Source organism: Oncorhynchus kisutch, linkage group LG29 (assembly GCF_002021735.2).
Source record: "Oncorhynchus kisutch isolate 150728-3 linkage group LG29, Okis_V2, whole genome shotgun sequence".
Lineage (NCBI taxonomy): Eukaryota > Metazoa > Chordata > Actinopteri > Salmoniformes > Salmonidae > Oncorhynchus > Oncorhynchus kisutch.
The window spans coordinates 43,825,042-43,843,341 of NC_034202.2; the positions used below are offsets into that span (position 1 = coordinate 43,825,042).

General features: G+C 43.0%; 1 protein-coding gene across 1 annotated transcript in view; it reads left to right on the top strand.

Annotated features, from left to right (window-relative positions):
- Positions 1–4,363: 4,363 nt before the first annotated feature.
- Positions 4,364–18,300, top strand: part of LOC109883930 (T-lymphoma invasion and metastasis-inducing protein 1) — a gene marked incomplete at its 5' end in the record, with an annotated part of 85,425 nt that continues 71,488 nt past the window's right edge. The window contains 4 exon segments of the mRNA XM_031808830.1: positions 4,364–4,510; positions 4,722–4,796; positions 10,976–11,143; positions 16,103–16,207. Coding sequence (XP_031664690.1) covers positions 4,364–4,510; positions 4,722–4,796; positions 10,976–11,143; positions 16,103–16,207 — 495 coding nt within the window.

The window sequence follows — 18,300 nt, forward strand, 5'->3', positions numbered from 1 at the left end:
TCTTGTTGTTGTTTTCTATCTGACCTGGTACAACCTGTCTTGTTGTTGTTTTCTATCTGACCTGGTACAACCTGTCTTGTTGTTGTTTCTATCTGACCTGGTACAACCTGTCTTGTTGTTGTTTCTATCTGACCTGGTACAACCTGTCTTGTTGTTGTTTCTATCTGACCTGGTACAACCTGTCTTGTTGTTGTTTCTATCTGACCTGGTACAACCTGTCTTGTGTTGTTTTCTATCTGACCTGGTACAACCTGTCTGTTGTTGTTTCTATACTGACCTGGTACAACCTGTCTTGTTGTTGTTTCTATCTGACCTGGTACAACCTTCTTGTTGTTGTTTCTATCTGACCTGGTACAACCTGTCTTGTTGTGTTTCTATCTGACCTGGTACAACCAGTCTTGTTGTTGTTTATATCTATCTGAACCTGGTACAACAACCTGTCTTGTTGTTGTTTCTATCTGACCTGGTACAACCTTGTCTTGTTGTTGTTTCTATCTGACCTGGTACAACCTGTCTTGTTTGTTGTTTCTATCTGACCTGTACAACTGTCTTGTTGTTGTTTCTATCTGACCTGGTACAACCTGTCTGTTGTTGTTTCTATCTGACCTGGTACAAAACCTGTCTTTTGTTGTTCTCTCTGACCTGGTACAACCTGTCTTGTTGTTGTTTCTATCTCACCTGGTACAACCTGTCTTGTTGTTGTTTCTATCTGACCTGGTACAACCTTGTCTTGTGGTTGTTTCTATCTGACCTGGTACAACCTGTCTTGTTGTTGTTTCTATCTGACCTGGTACAACCTGTCTTGTTGTTGTTTCTATCTGACCTGGTACAACCTGTCTTGTTGTTTGTTTTCTATCTGACCTGGTACAAACCTGTCTTGTGTTGTTTCTATCTGACCTGGTACAACCTGTCTTGTTGTTGTTTCTATCTGACCTGGTACAACTGTCTTGTTGTTGTTTCTAATCTGACCTGGTACAAACCTGTCTTGTTGTTGTTTCTATCTGACCTGGTACACCAGTCTTATTGTTGTTTCTATCTGACCTGGTACAACCATCTTATTGTTGTTCTATCTGACCTGGTACAACCTGTCTTGTTGTTTGTTTCTATCTGACCTGGTACAACCTGTCTTGTTGTTGTTTCTATCTGACCTGGTACAACCTGTCTTGTTGTTGTTTCTATCTGACCTGGTACAACCTGTCTTGTTGTTGTTTTCTATCTGACCTGGTACAACCTGTCTTGTTGTTGTTTTCTATCTGACCTGGTACAACCTGTCTTGTTGTTGTTTCTATCTGACCTGGTACAACCTGTCTTGTTGTTGTTTCTATCTGACCTGGTACAACCTGTCTTGTTGTTGTTTCTATCTGACCTGGTACAACCTGTCTTGTTGTTGTTTCTATCTGACCTGGTACAACCTGTCTTGTTGTTGTTTCTATCTGACCTGGTACAACCTGTCTTGTTGTTGTTTCTATCTGACCTGGTACAACCTGTCTTGTTGTTGTTTTCTATCTGACCTGGTACAACCTGTCTTGTTGTTGTTTTCTATCTGACCTGGTACAACCGGTCTTGTTGTTGTTTCTATCTGACCTGGTACAACCTGTCTTGTTGTTGTTTCTATCTGACCTGGTACAACCTGTCTTGTTGTTGTTTCTATCTGACCTGGTACAACCTGTCTTGTTGTTGTTTCTATCTGACCTGGTACAAACCTGTCTTGTTGTTGTTTTCGTATCTGACCTGGTACAACCTGTCTTGTTGTTGTTTCTATCTGACCTGGTACAACCTGTCTTGTTGTTGTTTCTATCTGACCTGGTACAACCTGTCTTGTGTTGTTTCTATCTGACCTGGTACAACTGTCTTGTTGTTGTTTCTATCTGACCTGGTACAACTGTCTGTTGTTGTTCTATCTGACCTGGTACAACCTGTCTTGTTGTTGTTTATATCTGACCTGGTACAACCTGTCTTGTTGTTGTTTATATCTGACCTGGTACAACCTGTCTTGTTGTTGTTTCTATCTGACCTGGGTACAACCTGTCTTGTTGTTGTTTCTATCTGACCTGGTACAACCTGTCTTGGTTGTTGTTTTCTATCTGACCTGGTACAACCTGTCTTGTTGTTGTTTCTATCTGACCTGGTACAACCTGTCTTGTTGTTGTTTCTATCTGACCTGGTACAACCTGTCTTGTTGTTGTTTCTATCTGACCTGGTTACACCCTGTCTTGGTTGTTGTTTCTATCTGACCTGGTACAACCTGTCTTGTTGTTGTTTCTATCTGACCTGGTACAACCTGTCTTGTTGTTGTTTCTATCTGACCTGGTACAACTGTCCTTGTTGTTGTTTCTATCTGACCTGGTACAACCTGTCTTGTTGTTGTTTCTATCTGACCTGGTACAACCTGTTCTTTTGTTGTTTCTATCTGACCTGGTACAACCTGTCTTGTTGTTGTTTTCTATCTGACCTGGTACAACCTGTCTTGTTGTTGTTTCTATCTGACCTGGTACAACCTGTCTTGTTGTTGTTTCTATCTGACCTGGTACAAACCTGTCTTGTTTGTTGTATTTCTATCTGACCTGGTACAACCTGTCTGTTGTTGTTTCTATCTGACCTGGTACAACCTGTCTGGTTGTTGTTTCTATCTGACCTGGTACAACCTGTCTTGTTGTTGTTTCAGCCCATAACCCAGTGAGGTGAATATTTTGGTTTCAAAGTGAATTTAGTTGATGATTACCCAGAATCCCTCTGTGTGACCCTGTTTACCAAGAATCACTCTGTGTGACCCTGATTACCCAGAATCACTCTGTTTGACCCTGATTACCCAGAATCAGTCTGTATGACCCTGATTTAGCCCACTGCAGTAAAAGGTTATTAAGTGAGCCATCAATATAGACATTAGACACTATTAAGTCTTACAATCGACTAATTTGGATTCATTTATTTGCCTTGATGTACAACATTGGCTGCTATAAGCTGAATTGCAGTTTGTACAGTCCACAGCTAAATAATTCAACAATAGGCACACAAAAAAACCGACATGATAAATGTCTTTATGAGGATGGAGAGAGGGAGTGGTCACAACAGGTAAAGACTCAGGAGCCTTGGTCAGAGTCAGACAGGTCCGGTCTTGAAATCCATGGTCCAGAACCGATTAACAGGTAGTGCACCTCGGAGCAGAGCCACCGCATGTAGCTGACAAGCTACTCTTCGACCAAGCACGCAGAAACCCACCTGGGTGATGTCCCGGACAGTCTCTGTGCACAAGAAAAGCTCACTGCACGTTTTGTCTTTCAAACAATGAGCCTTTGCCATATCATTACACCAGTTCTGCTGTCCTCTTTTTTCAGGATTCTCCTCAACCTTCAGCATTCAAATTAAAACAGCTAGCTAGTCAGCCAACTAGCTAATGTTAGCTAGCTAGCTAGCCAAACCAACTAGCTAATGTTAGCTAGCTAGCTAGCCAAACCAACTAGCTAATGTTAGCTAGCTAGCTAGCATAACCAACTAGCTAATGTTAGCTAGCTAGCTAGCCAAACCAACTAGCTAATGTTAGTTAGCTAGCTAGCCAAACCAACTAGCTAATGATAGCTAGCTAGATAGCCAAACCAACTAGCTATTGTTAGTTAGCTAGCTAGCCAAACCAACTAGCTAATGTTAGCTAGCTAGCCAAACCAACTAGCTAATGTTAGTTAGCTAGCTAGCCAAACCAACTAGCTAATGACAGCTAGCTAGATAGCCAAACCAACTAGCTAATGTTAGTTAGCTAGCCAAACCAACTAGCTAATGACAGCTAGCTAGATAGCCAAACCAACTAGCTAATGTTAGTTAGCTAGATAGCCAAACCAACCAACTGACTTGAAAGTCTGGAAACACCATGGTGGTTTAAGACCACTATTGTAATTATATTAATTGTTAATTTAAAAAAAACTTGTTAAAAAAACAACTAAATATGACTAATATATTATTTACAGGGGCGATTACACTATGCTGCCATTAAGGCGCCATGTCTACTCAGGCCAGTCTAGAATCTATTGATCTGAATATGGTGTAACACAGATATCAACCAATCAATAACAAATGTTTATTTAACTAGGCAAGTCAGTTAAGAACAAATTCTTATTTTCTATGACGGCCTAGGAACAGTCAATTGGCTGTTTAGGGGAAGAATGCCATATACAAATATGTATACATTCTTCCCCTAAACAGCCAATTGACTGTTCCTGTACCTTGTCAGCTCAGGGATTTGAACTTGCAACCTTTCGGTTTCGAATCCAATGCTCTAACCACTAGGCTACCCTGCTGCCCCAATAAACAATAAACTGATAGTCACTCTTCTAATCAACTAATCAATCAATATATTGATCTGTCCCCTCAGGTGGCGGTGCGAACAGAGAGCGCGGTGAGGAAGCGGTCCCAGGCTATGCCCCGCCCCTCTAGTAAACGTCGGAGTCGCTTCTCTTCCCTCTGGGGGCTGGACACCACATCTAAGAAGAAAGTTAAAGGCCGACCCAGCATCAACCAGGTTCGTCACCGTGTTGAATTTTAACCCCTGACTCCTGACCTTTTAACCCCCTAACCCTTACTTCCTGGATATCACAAATAATGAAGAAAACAACAACGTGTATGTTTTGGAAAAGGTCACTTTGACCAGCTGGGTTTCTACTTTAGTCAACGTGTGTGTGTGTGTGTGTCTGTTTGTGTGTGTGTGTGTGTGTGTGTGTGTGTGTTTGCAGGTGTTTGTTGCTGGGGGGGAACCAGTGATCAAACCAACGGAGAGAATGTTTGAAGATACGGCCAGTGAGAAATCGGTAAGAGTCAAAAGCATATTTTTCCCTCTAAAGGTGACGTGGTTAATTTTTATTGTTTATTTCACTTTATATATTATCTACCTCACTTGCTTTGGCAATGTTAACACATGTTTCCCATGCCAATAAAGCCCCTTGAAATGAATTGAATTGAGAGAGAGTTGTGAGAGAAAGAGAGATTGTCTGACGACACAACTAGAGAGAACCCAGTGACAGAGAGAGAGTTGTGAGAGAACGAGGGATCGTCTGACGACACAATTAGAGAGAACCCAGTGACAGAGAGAGAGTTGTGAGAGAACGAGGGATCGTCTGACGACACAGCTAGAGAGAACCCATTGACAGAGAGAGAGTTGTGAGAGAACGAGGGATCGTCTGACGACACAACTAGAGAGAACCCAGAGACAGAGAGAGAGTTGTTGTGAGAAAACGAGGGATCGTCTGACGATACAATTAGAGAGAACCCAGTGACAGAGAGAGTTGTGAGAGAACGAGAGATTGTCTGACGACACAACTAGAGAGAACCCAGTGACAGAGAGAGAGAGTTGTGAGAGAACGAGAGATTGTCTGACGACACAACTAGAGAGAACCCAGTGACAGAGAGAGATTTGAGAGAGAACGAGAGATTGTCTGACCACACAACTAGAGAGAACCCAGTGACAGAGAGAGAGTTGTGAGAGAAAGAGAGATTGTCTGATGACACAGCTAGAGAGAACCCAGTGACAGAGAGAGAGTTGTTGTGAGAGAACGAGGGATCGTCTGACGACACAACTAGAGAGAACCCAGAGACAGAGAGAGAGTTGTTGTGAGAAAACGAGGGATCGTCTGACGATACAATTAGAGAGAACCCAGTGACAGAGAGAGTTGTGAGAGAACGAGAGATTGTCTGACGACACAACTAGAGAGAACCCAGTGACAGAGAGAGAGAGTTGTGAGAGAACGAGAGATTGTCTGACGACACAACTAGAGAGAACCCAGTGACAGAGAGAGAGTTGTGAGAGAACGAGAGATTGTCTGACCACACAACTAGAGAGAACCCAGTGACAGAGAGAGAGTTGTGAGAGAAAGAGAGATTGTCTGACGACACAGCTAGAGAGAACCCAGTGACAGAGAGAGAGTTGTTATGAGAGAAAGAGGAATCGTCTGACGACACAACTAGAGAGAACCCAGTGACAAAGAGAGAGTTGTTGTGAGAGAAAGAGGGATTGTCTGACAACACAACTAGAGAGAACCCAGTGACAGAGAGAGAGTTGTTGTGAGAGAAAGAGGGATCGTCTGACGACACAACTAGAGAGAACCCAGTGACAGAGAGAGAGTTGTTGTGAGAGAGAGAGGGATCGTCTGACAACACAACTAGAGAGAACCCAGTGACAGAGAGAGAGTTGTTGTGAGAGAAAGAGGGATCGTCTGACGACACAACTAGAGAGAACCCAGTGACGGAGAGAGAGTTGTTGTGAGAGAACGAGGGAATCGTCTAGAGAGAACTAGGGAGGGACTCGAAGACGGCACAGTCAGCTCCATATTTCATGAACAAGGGAAGAGCCTGCTTTCACTGTCACCTGTCTTCAGATGGAAACGCACTCACACACACATTATGAAAACCCCCACTGGGATTGTGGGGGTTTAGAGTTCTCTCCACACACACCACGTGCCATACTGTGTGTTCTGGCAGAGGGAATGCGGGGGGTCGAGACTCTCTCCAGAGTTAGGTTAGGGGAGTGGGATGTGTATGTTACAATACCATGCAGCTGGCCTTCTCTCCACCCCCCACTAGTGTGTGTGAGAGCTGGGAAGATGGGAACAGTCCTCCTTGGTGGGCTAGGACCAGGAGGGGAGCCAGATGGTACAGGGGAGGACTGGGGATTCAGGGAGTAGGGGGAGTTCACTCTGTCTGTCTGTCTGTCTGGTGTTAGACCTCTCTCTCTGTCTCTCTGTCTCTGTCTCTCTCTCTCTCTCTGTGTCTGTCTCTGTCTCTCTCTCTCTCTGTCTCTGTGTCTCTCTCTCTCTCTGTCTCTCTCTCTCTCTCTGTCTCTCTCCCTCCCCTACCTTATCTCTCCCTGTCTCTGTGTCTCTCTGCCTCTCTCCCTCCCCCACTCTCTCTCCCCCACTCTCTCTCTCTCTCCCTCTCTCTCTCCCTCCCTTTCTCTCTCTCTCTCTCTCTCTCAATTCAATTCAATTCAAGGGCTTTATTGGCATGGGAAACATGTGTTAACATTGCCAAAGCAAGTGAGGTAGATAATATATAAAGTGAATATATAAAGTGAAATAAACAATAAAAATGAACAGTAAACATTACACATACAGAAGTTTCAAAACAATAAAGACATTACACATGTCATATTATATATATATATACAGTGTTTTAACAATGTACAAATGGTTAAAGGACACAAGATAAAATAAATAAGCATAAATATATATGGGTTGTATTTACAATGGTGTTTGTTCTTCACTGGTTGCCCTTTTCTCGTGGCAACAGGTCACAAATCTTGCTGCTGTGATGTCACACTGTGGTATTTCACCCAGTAGATATGGGTGTTTATCAAAATTGGATTTGTTTTCAAATTCTTTGTGGATCTGTGTAATCTGAGGGAAATATGTCTCTCTAATATGGTCATACATTGGGCAGGAGGTTAGGAAGTGCAGCTCAGTTTCCACCTCATTTTGTGGGCAGTGAGCACATAGCCTGTCTTCTCTTGAGAGCCATGTCTGCCTACGGTGGCCTTTCTCAATAGCAAGGCTATGCTCACTGAGTCTGTACTCTCTCTCTCTCTCTCTCTGTGTTTCTCTCCCTCCCCCACCTTCTCTCTCTGTTTCTCTCTCTCTCCCTCTCTCTGCCTATCTCTGTCTCTCTCTCTGTCTCTCTCTGTGTCTGTGAGATACCCCGTGTCTACGTGAGTGTGGGCTCCCCTATCTCTCCTTCTTTCACACACACACACAGTTAAACAGAGGACCACCGAGGTAGACTGACACACTACCAGCGGACAGATGGAGATGGTACCGAGGGATGGGATGATGGATAGATGGAAAGGAGAGACAGACGGGATGGGAATTAGATAGATGGGGGATGGAGGGATGGAGGAACAAAGAGATAGGAGGGAAGTAAGAAGGAGAGAGAGACAGAGAGAGAGAGAGAGAGAGACAGAGAGAGAGACAGAGACAGAGAGAGACACACAGAGAGACAGAGAGAGAGACACAGAGACAGACACACAGAGAGACACACAGAGAGACACACAGAGAGACAGAGACAGAGAGAGACACACAGAGAGAGAGGGAGAGCCTTCGGAATGTATTCAGACCACTTTACTTTGTCCTAATTTTGTTACAGCCTTATTCTACACACAATACCCCATAATGACAAAGCAGAAAACAGTTTTTTTTACATTTACGTACATAAGTATTCAGACCCTTTACTCAGTGCTTTGTTGAAGCACCTTAGGCAGCGATTACAGACTGGAGTCTTCTTGGGTATGACTCTACAAGCTTGGCACATCTGTATTTGGGGAGTTTCTCCCATTCTTCTCTGCTGATCCTCTCAAGCTCTGTCAGGTTGGATGGGAAGCGTCACAGTACTGCTACTTTCAGCTCTCCCCAGTGATGTTCAATCGGGTTCAAGTCTGGTCAATCAGTCTGGTTCAATCGGGTTCAAGTCAAGGACATTCAGAGAGTCAGGCAGGATGGCAGTCTTAGTGATAGGCAGGATGGTAGTCTTAGTGACAGGCAGGATGGTAGTCTTAGTGACAGGCAGGATGGTAGTCTTAGTGACAGGCAGGATGGTAGTCTTAGTGACAGGCAGGATGGCAGTCTGGCAGAATGGTAGTCTTAGTGACAACCAGGATGGTAGTCTTAGTGACAACCAGGATGGTAGTCTTAGTGACAACCATAATGGTAGTCTGGCAGGATGGTTGTCTTAGTGACAGGCAGGATGGTTGTCTTAGTGACAGGCAGGATGGTAGTCTTAGTGACAGGCAGGATGGTTGTCTTAGTGACAGGCAGAATGGCAGTCTTAGTGACAGGCAGGATGGTAGTCTGGCAGGATGGTAGTCTTAGTGACAACCAGGATTGTAGTCTTAGTGACAACCAGGAGGGTTGTCTTAGTGACAGGCAGGATGGTTGTCTTAGTGACAGGCAGGATGGTAGTCTTAGTGACAGGCAGGATGGTTGTCTTAGTGACAGGCAGGATGGGAGTCTGGCAGGATGGTTGTCTTAGTGACATCCAGGATGGTTGTCTTAGTGACAGGCAGGATGGTTGTCTTAGTTACAGGCAGGATGATAGTCTTAGTGACAGGCAGGATGGTTGTCTTAGTGACAGGCAGGATGGTAGTCTTAGTGACATGCAGGATGGTTGTCTTAGTGACAGGCAGGATGATAGTCTTAGTGACAGGCAGGATTGTTGTCTTAGTGACAGGCAGGATGGTTGTCTTAGTGACAGGCAGGATGGTTGTCTTAGTGACAGGCAGGATGGTTGTCTTAGTGACAGGCAGGATGGTTGTCTTAGTGACAGGCAGGATGGTAGTCTTAGTGACATGCAGGATGGTTGTCTTAGTGACAGGCAGGATGGTTGTCTTAGTGACAGGCAGGATGGTTGTCTTAGTTACAGGCAGGATGGTTGTCTTAGTGACAGGCAGGATTGTTGTCTTAGTGACAGGCAGGATGGTTGTCTTAGTGACAGGCAGGATGGTTGTCTTAGTGACAGGCAGGATGGTAGTCTTAGTGACATGCAGGATGGTTGTCTTAGTGACAGGCAGGATGGTTGTCTTAGTGACAGGCAGGATGGTTGTCTTGGTGACAGGCAGGATGGTAGTCTTAGTGACAGGCAGGATTGTTGTCTTAGTGACAGGCAGGATGGTAGTCTTAGTGACAGGCAGGATGGTAGTCTTAGTGACAGGCAGGATGGTAGTCTTAGTGACAGGCAGGATGGTAGTCTTAGTGACAGGCAGGATGGTTGTCTTAGTGACAGGCAGGATGGTAGTCTTAGTGACAGGCAGGATGGTTGTCTTAGTGACAGGCAGGATGGTAGTCTTAGTGACATGCAGGATGGTTGTCTTAGTGACAGGCAGGATGATAGTCTTAGTGACATGCAGGATGGTTGTCTTAGTGACAGGCAGGATGATAGTCTTAGTGACAGGCAGGATTGTTGTCTTAGTGACATGCAGGATGGTAGTCTTAGTGACAGGCAGGATGGTAGTCTTAGTGACAGGCAGGATGGTAGTCTTAGTGACAGGCAGGATGGTTGTCTTAGTGACAGGCAGGATGGTAGTCTTAGTGACAGGCAGGATGGTTGTCTTAGTGACAGGCAGGATGGTAGTCTTAGTGACAGGCAGGATGGTAGTCTTAGTGACAGGCAGGATGGTAGTCTTAGTGACAGGCAGGATGGTTGTCTTAGTGACAGGCAGGATGGTAGTCTTAGTGACAGGCAGGATGGTAGTCTTAGTGACAGGCAGGATGGTTGTCTTAGTGACAGGCAGGATGGTTGTCTTAGTGACAGGCAGGATGGTTGTCTTAGTGACAGGCAGGATGGTAGTCTTAGTGACAGGCAGGATGGTTGTCTTAGTGACAGGCAGGATGGTTGTCTTAGTGACAGGCAGGATGGTTGTCTTAGTGACAGGCAGGATGGTAGTCTTAGTGACAGGCAGGATGGTAGGCTTAGTGACAGGCAGGATGGTAGTCTTAGTGACAGGCAGGATGGTTGTCTTAGTGACAGGCAGTGGTGTAAAATACTTAAGTAAAAATACTTTACTTAGTATTAATTAGCTGTGTATTAGACAGTATGGAGTATTTCAGGTAATAGTATGGAGTATTTCAGGTAATAGTATGGAGTATTTCAGGTAATAGTATGGAGTATTTCAGGTAATAGTTTAGAGTATTTCAGGTAATAGTATGGAGTATTTCAGGTAATAGTATGGAGTATTTCAGGTAATAGTATAGAGTATTTCAGGTAATAGTATGGAGTATTTCAGGTAATAGTGTGGAGTATTTCAGGTAATAGTATGGATTATTTCAGGTAATAGTATGGAGTATTTCAGGTAATAGTATGAAGTATTTCAGGTAATAGTTTAGAGTATTTCAGGTAATAGTATAGAGTATTTCAGGTAATAGTATGGTGTATTTCAGACAATAGTATTTATTTAGTTTGTTATCATTGTAATTCCCTTTCTCCTTTAAACCTATATGTCCATATCCAGATGGAGGAGTGTTCATTGAAAATGATTCCCCAGGACAACGTGGACAGTGAGATTTGGGTTCCTGACTACCTGGCCCCATCCTGGGTGTGTCTACCTAACGACCAGCCTGTGCTTGTCGTCATTCAACCAGGGGAGACTGCAGAAGATACGCTGGACGCTGTCTGCAAGGTGGGCTACTTAGATTACATAGATTATACATGTTACACACTACACCTAACAACTAGCTTGTACACAGTACAAGTTTTCAGTGTTAAATCAACATTTAAAGAGTTAATTTTAACACTATCTCAGAGTACACATGGTCCCACTCTACAGAGTGTAAAAACTACTCTGATTATAGTGTTACATTATGATGAGTGGTAATGAAACACTCTGTGGTGTCAAATTAATACTGCATTAGACTTGACTGTTACTTCTATTCTAGTGTTAATCTAGAGTGTGTATATGGTGTGTATATAGTGTGGGTATAGTCTATTGTGTATATAGTCTAGTGTGTGTATAGTATGTATATAGTGTGTATATAGTCTAGTGTGTATATAGTATGTATATAGTGTGTATATAGTCTAGTGTGTATATGGTGTGTATATAGTCTAGTGTGTATATAGTGTGTATATGGTGTGTATATAGTGTGTATATAGTCTAGTGTGTATATGGTGTCTATATAGTCTAGTGTGTATATAGTGTGTATATGGTGTGAATATAGTGTGTATATAGTCTAGTGTGTATATAGTGTGTACATAGTCTAGTGTGTATATGGTGTGTATATAGTGTGTATATAGTCTAGTGTGTATATAGTATGTATATAGTGTGTATATAGTATAGTGTGTATATAGTGTGTTTATAGTGTGTATATAGTGTGTATATGGTCTAGTGTGTATATAGTCTAGTGTGTATATAGTCTAGTGTGTATATAGTATGTATATAGTGTGTATATAGTCTAGTGTGTATATAGTATGTATATAGTGTGTATATAGTCTAGTGTGTATATAGTATGTATATGGTGTGTATATAGTCTAGTGTGTATATGGTGTGTATATAGTCTAGTGTGTATATAGTGTGTATATGGTGTGTATATAGTGTGTATATAGTCTAGTGTGTATATGGTGTGTATATAGTGTGTATAGAGTCTAGTGTGTATATAGTGTGTATATGGTGTGAATATAGTGTGTATATAGTCTAGTGTGTATATGGTGTGTATATAGTGTGTATATAGTCTAGTGTGTATATAGTCTAGTGTGTATATAGTGTGTATATAGTGTGTATATAGTGTGTTATAGTGTGTATATGGTCTAGTGTGTATATAGTCTAGTGTGTATATAGTCTAGTGTGTATATGGTGTGTATATAGTCTAGTGTGTATATAGTGTGTATATGGGCTAGTGTGTATATAGTCTAGTGTGTATATAGTCTAGTGTGTATATGGTGTGTATATAGTCTGTATATAGTCTAGTGTGTATATAGTCTAGTGTGGATATAGTCTAGTGTGTATATGGTGTGTATATAGTGTGTATATAGTCTAGTGTGTATATAGTGTGTATATAGTCTAGTGTGTATATAGTCTAGTGTGTATATGGTGTGTATATAGTGTGTATATAGTCTAGTGTGTATATAGTCTAGTGTGTATATAGTGTGTATATAGTCTAGTGTGTATATCGTCTAGTGTGTATATAGTGTGTATATAGTCTAGTGTGTACATAGTGTGTATATGGTGTATATAGTTTGTATATAGTGTGTATATGGTGTGTATATAGTGTGTATATAGTGTGTATATAGTGTGCATATAGTGTGTATATGGTGTGTATATAGTGTGTATATAGTGTTGATGTAGTCTAGTGTGTATATAGTATGTATATGGTGTGTATATGGTGTGTATATAGTGTGTATATGGTGTGTATATGGTGTGTATATGTTGTGTATATAGTGTGTATATAGTGTGTATATGGTGTGTATATGGTGTGTATATAGTGTTTATGTAGTCTAGTGTGTATATAGTGTGTATATGGTGTGTATATAGTGTGTATATGGTGTGTATATGGTGTGTATGTAGTGTGTATATGGTGAGTACATGGTGTGTATCTAGTGTGTATATAGTTTAGTGTGCATATAGTGTGTATATAGTGTGTATATAGTCTAGTGTGCATATAGTGTGTATATGGTGTGTATATGGTGTATATAGTGTGTATATAGTGTGTATATGGTGTGTATATAGTGTGTATATAGTGTATATAGTGTGTATATAGTGTTTATGTAGTCTAGTGTGTATATAGTGTGTATATGGTGTGTATATAGTGTGTATATGGTGTGTATATAGTGTGTATATGGTGTGTATATAGTGTTTATGTAGTCTAGTGTGTATATAGTGTGTATATGGTGTGTATATGGTGTGTATATAGTGTGTATATGGTGTGTATATGGTGTGTATATAGTGTGTATATGGTGTGTATATGGTGTGTATCTAGTGTGTATATGGTGTGTATCTAGTGTGTATATAGTGTTTATGTAGTCTAGTGTGTATATAGTGTGTATATGGTGTGTATTTAGTGTGTATATAGTGTGTATATGGTGTGTATAGTAAGTGCAAAATATGGTCAACTCATGTAGTCTATGTAACCATTTAATCACCTATTCAGTCTTATTTTTCAATCTGATGGCTATTTATCAGCTGTTTGCCTTGTGGGTAGAAGGTGTCTCGAAGCCTGTTGGTCCAAGAGCCTATGTTCTGGTGTCGTTTGCCGGACAGTAGTGAACTGGCTTGGGTGGCTGAAGTTCTGACAATTTTTAAGGCCTTCCTCTGACAGATTATAGACTGGGATTATAGACTGGGACAAGGAGAGATTGAAAATATCTGTGACGACACTTGCCAGCTGGTGTGCGCATGCTCTGAGAGCGAGATTACACAGTCATCCAGAACAACAGGGGTTTTAATACAAGACTCTGTATTGTTTTCTTTGAAGCATAACTATAATCAATCAATCAAATCAATCAATATAGACTAAAAAAACACAGATATTAAAAACAATCCTAAAAAATCTACCTGCAGTAGAGCATGCTGGGAAATATAATAATGATGGGTGTGGCCTCCCAAGTGGCGCAACGGTCTAAGGCACTGTATCGCAGTGTGTCACTACAGACCCGGGTTCGATCCCAGGCTGTGTTGCAGCGGGCCGCGACCGGGAGACCCATGAGGCAGCGCACAATTGGCCCGGCGTCATCCAGGTTAGGGGAGGGTTTGGTCGGCCGGGATGTCCTTGTCCCATCTCGCTCTAGCGACTCCTTGTGGTGGGCCGGGCACAATGCACACTGACTTGGCCTTCAAGGACATTCAGAGACTTGTCCTGAAGCCACTCCTGCATTGTCTTGGCTGATTGCTTAGGGTCGTTGTCTGGGGTGAACCTTCACCCCAGTCTGAGGTCCTGAGTGCTCTGGAGCAGGTTCTCATCAAGGATCTCTCTGTACTTTGCTCCATTCATCTTTCCCTCAATCCTGACAAGTTTCCCAGTCCCTACCACTGAAAAACATCCCCACAGCATGATGCTGCCACAACCATGCTTCACCGTAGGGATTGTGCCATGTTTCCACCAGACGTGATGCTTGGCATTCAGGCCAAAGAGTTCAGTCTTGGTTTCATCAGACCAGATAATCTTGTTTCTCATGGTCTGAGAGTCTTTAGGTTCCTTTTGGCAAACTCCAAGCGGGCTGTCATGTGCCTTTTACTGAGGTGTGGGTTCCATCTGGCCACTCTACCATAAAGGCCTGATTGGTAGAGTGCTGCAGAGATAGTTGTCCTTCTGGAAGGTTCTCCCATCTCCACAGATGATACTCTGGACTTCTGTCAGCGACCATCAGGTTCTTGGTCACCTCCCTGACCAAGGCCCTTCTCCCCAGATTGCTCAGTTTGGCCAGGCGGCCAGTTCTAGGAAGAGTCTTGATGGTGCCAAACTTCATCCATTTCAGAATGATGGAGTCCACTTTGTCCTTGGGTACTTTCTGCAGAAATGTTTTGGTACCCTTCCCCAGATCTGTGCCTTGACACAATTGTGTCTCGGAACTCTACGAATAATTCCTTCGACCTCATGGCTTGTTTTTTGCAATAACATGCACTGTCAACTGTGTGACCTTATATAGACAGGTGCGTGCTTTTCCAAATCATGTCCAGTCTATTTAATTTACCACAGGTGGACTCCAATCAAGTTGTAGAAACATCTCAATTTTAACACAATGAACCTGAGCTCAATTTCGAGTCTCATAACAAAGGGTCTGTATACTTACTTAGGTATTTCTGTTTTTAATTTGTATTTAAATAAGTTAGCTAATATTTAACTTTTTTAACTAACTAAATGTGGTAAAAGTCTGAATACTTCTGTTGTTATTTATATTTTACAAAGGTAACATTTTTTTTCCACTTTTTCACATTACTGATTATTTTGTGTATATTGTTTGTAACACAACAACACATGTGGAGACAGAAACGTGTGTGAAAACCTTCTGTCCCTCTTTTCAACCGTGACATCTGGAACCAAGCTCTCATAACTTCAATCGTAGCCAGGGTTTCAATCTCAGCAGCTTCAATATTAACATGAATTGGCTCTGGGGTTCATGTCTTTGCAAATTAATGTCTTTCTCTCTCTCTCTCTCTCTCGCTCTCTCTCTCTGTCTCTCTCTCTCTCTCTCTCTCTCTCTCTCTCTCTCTCTCTGTCTCTGTTTCTCTCTGTCTCTGTTTTTCTCTCTCTCTGTCTCTGTTTCTCTCTCTCTCTCTCTCTCTCTCTCTCTCTCTCTCTCTCTCTCTCTCTCTCTGTCTCTGTTTCTCTCTGCCTCTGTTTTTCTCTCTCTCTCTCTCTGTCTCTGTTTCTCTCTCTCTCTCTCTCTCTCTCTCTCTCTCTCTCTCTCGCTCTCTCTCTCTCTCACGCTCTCTCTCTCTCTGTCTCTCTCTCTCTTTCTCTCTCTCTCTCTCTCGCTCTCTCTCTCGCTCTCTCTCTCGCACTCTCTCTCTCTCTCTCTCGCTCTCTCTCTCTCTCTCTCTCTCTCTCTCTCCCCTCTCTCTCTCTCTCTCTCTCACTCTCTCACTCTCACTCTCTCTCACTCACTCTCGCTCTCTCGACCCGTTTAACTTCTACCTCTCCATCCCTAGGCCCATAAACTGGACCCGTCTAACTTCTACCTGCGTCTGAAGGTGTGTGTAGAGGATCAGCTGCTGCTATATGTTCCCAAAATGGAAGAAGACATCTCTGATCTGGTGAGGGAGAATAGAAGGAATATGTCATGTTGGTTAAATAGGACACACAAACAGACACACCCAAAACCTAATTCACTGTGCTGTTATTTTTCATAAATAAACCTATTCAACATAGTACAATCTTATGGAAAAACCACATGCAGTTTTTTCACATTTGAAAATGCAAATTTGTTTTTCCACACGTGAAAAGTTGGTGTTACATTTTTGTTGTCTCTTTTGCAAAATAGTGCCCTCTCACTTGGTGTTATTTATTCTCACTGCTATTTGTATTATCAGTTAATCTAGCTATTCTCTCATTAATGATTTGATTTACTCATTTCAGCAATTTCATGGTTTTCATTATAGTTGACTAATGTTGGTATTATTCAGTTTCAATGTTCCTCCTGAATCACTTCACTGATAAGTATAGTTATTTTTTACCCCCCTCGAATCTAAATAACATAATTAAAATAAGGGTTGGGTTTATCAGACCATGACACGTCTGTGGTGAGCAGGGTTTATCAGACCATGACACCTCTGTGGTGAGCAGGGTTTATCAGACCATGACACCTCTGTGGTGAGCAGGGTTTATCAGACCATGACACCTCTGTGGTGAGCAGGGTTTATCAGACCATGACAGCTCTGTGGTGAGCAGGGTTTATCAGACCATGACACCTCTGTGGTGAGCAGGGTTTATCAGACCATGACACCTCTGTGGTGAGCAGGGTTTATCAGACCATGACACCTCTGTGGTGAGCAGGTTTATCAGACCATGACACCTCTGGGGTGAGCAGGGTTTATCAGACCATGATACATCTGTGGTGAGCAGGGTTTATCAGACCATGATACATCTGTGGTGAGCAGGGTTTATCAGACCATGACACCTCTGGGGTGAGCAGGGTTTATCAGACCATGATACATCTGTGGTGAGCAGGGTTTATCAGACCATGATACATCTGTGGTGAGCAGGGTTTATCAGACCATGACACCTCTGTGGTGAGCAGGGTTTATCAGACCATGACATGTCTGTGGTGAGCAGGGTTTATCAGACCATGACACATCTGTGGTGAGCAGGGTTTATCAGACCATGACACATCTGTGGTGAGCAGGGTTTATCAGACCATGACACCTCTGTGGTGAGCAGGGTTTATCAGACCATGACACCTCTGTGGTGAGCAGGGTTTATCAGACCATGACACCTCTGTGGTGAGCAGGGTTTATCAGACCATGACACCTCTGTGGTGAGCAGGGTTTATCAGACCATGACACCTCTGTGGTGAGCAGGGTTTATCAGACCATGACACCTCTGTGGTGAGCAGGGTTTATCAGACCATGACACCTCTGTGGTGAGCAGGTTTATCAGACCATGACACGTCTGTGGTGAGCAGGGTTTATCAGACCATGACACGTCTGGGGTGAGCAGGGTTTATCAGACCATGATACGTCTGTGGTGAGCAGGGTTTATCAGACCATGACACCTCTGTGGTGAGCAGGGTTTATCAGACCATGACACCTCTGTGGTGAGCAGGGTTTATCAGACCATGACACCTCTGTGGTGAGCAGGGTTTATCAGACCATGACACGTCTGTGGTGAGCAGGGTTTATCAGACCATGACACCTCTGTGGTGAGCAGGGTTTATCAGACCATGACACCTCTGTGGTGAGCAGGGTTTATCAGACCATGACACCTCTGTGGTGAGCAGGGTTTATCAGACCATGACACATCTGTGGTGAGCAGGGTTTATCAGACCATGACACCTCTGTGGTGAGCAGGGTTTATCAGACCATGACACCTCTGTGGTGAGCAGGGTTTATCAGACCATGACACGTCTGTGGTGAGCAGGGTTTATCAGACCATGACACCTCTGTGGTGAGCAGGGTTTATCAGACCATGACACCTCTGTGGTGAGCAGGGTTTATCAGACCATGACACGTCTGTGGTGAGCAGGGTTTATCAGACCATGACACCTCTGTGGTGAGCAGGGTTTATCAGACCATGACACATCCCAAAAGTCTGTCTTTTTAAGAAAACGTCTGTAGCGTTCGAACGGTTTGTCCTGCAAAACTATTATGACCCCTCAATGGAAAGGGGAGACTCTACGACCCCTACAAGT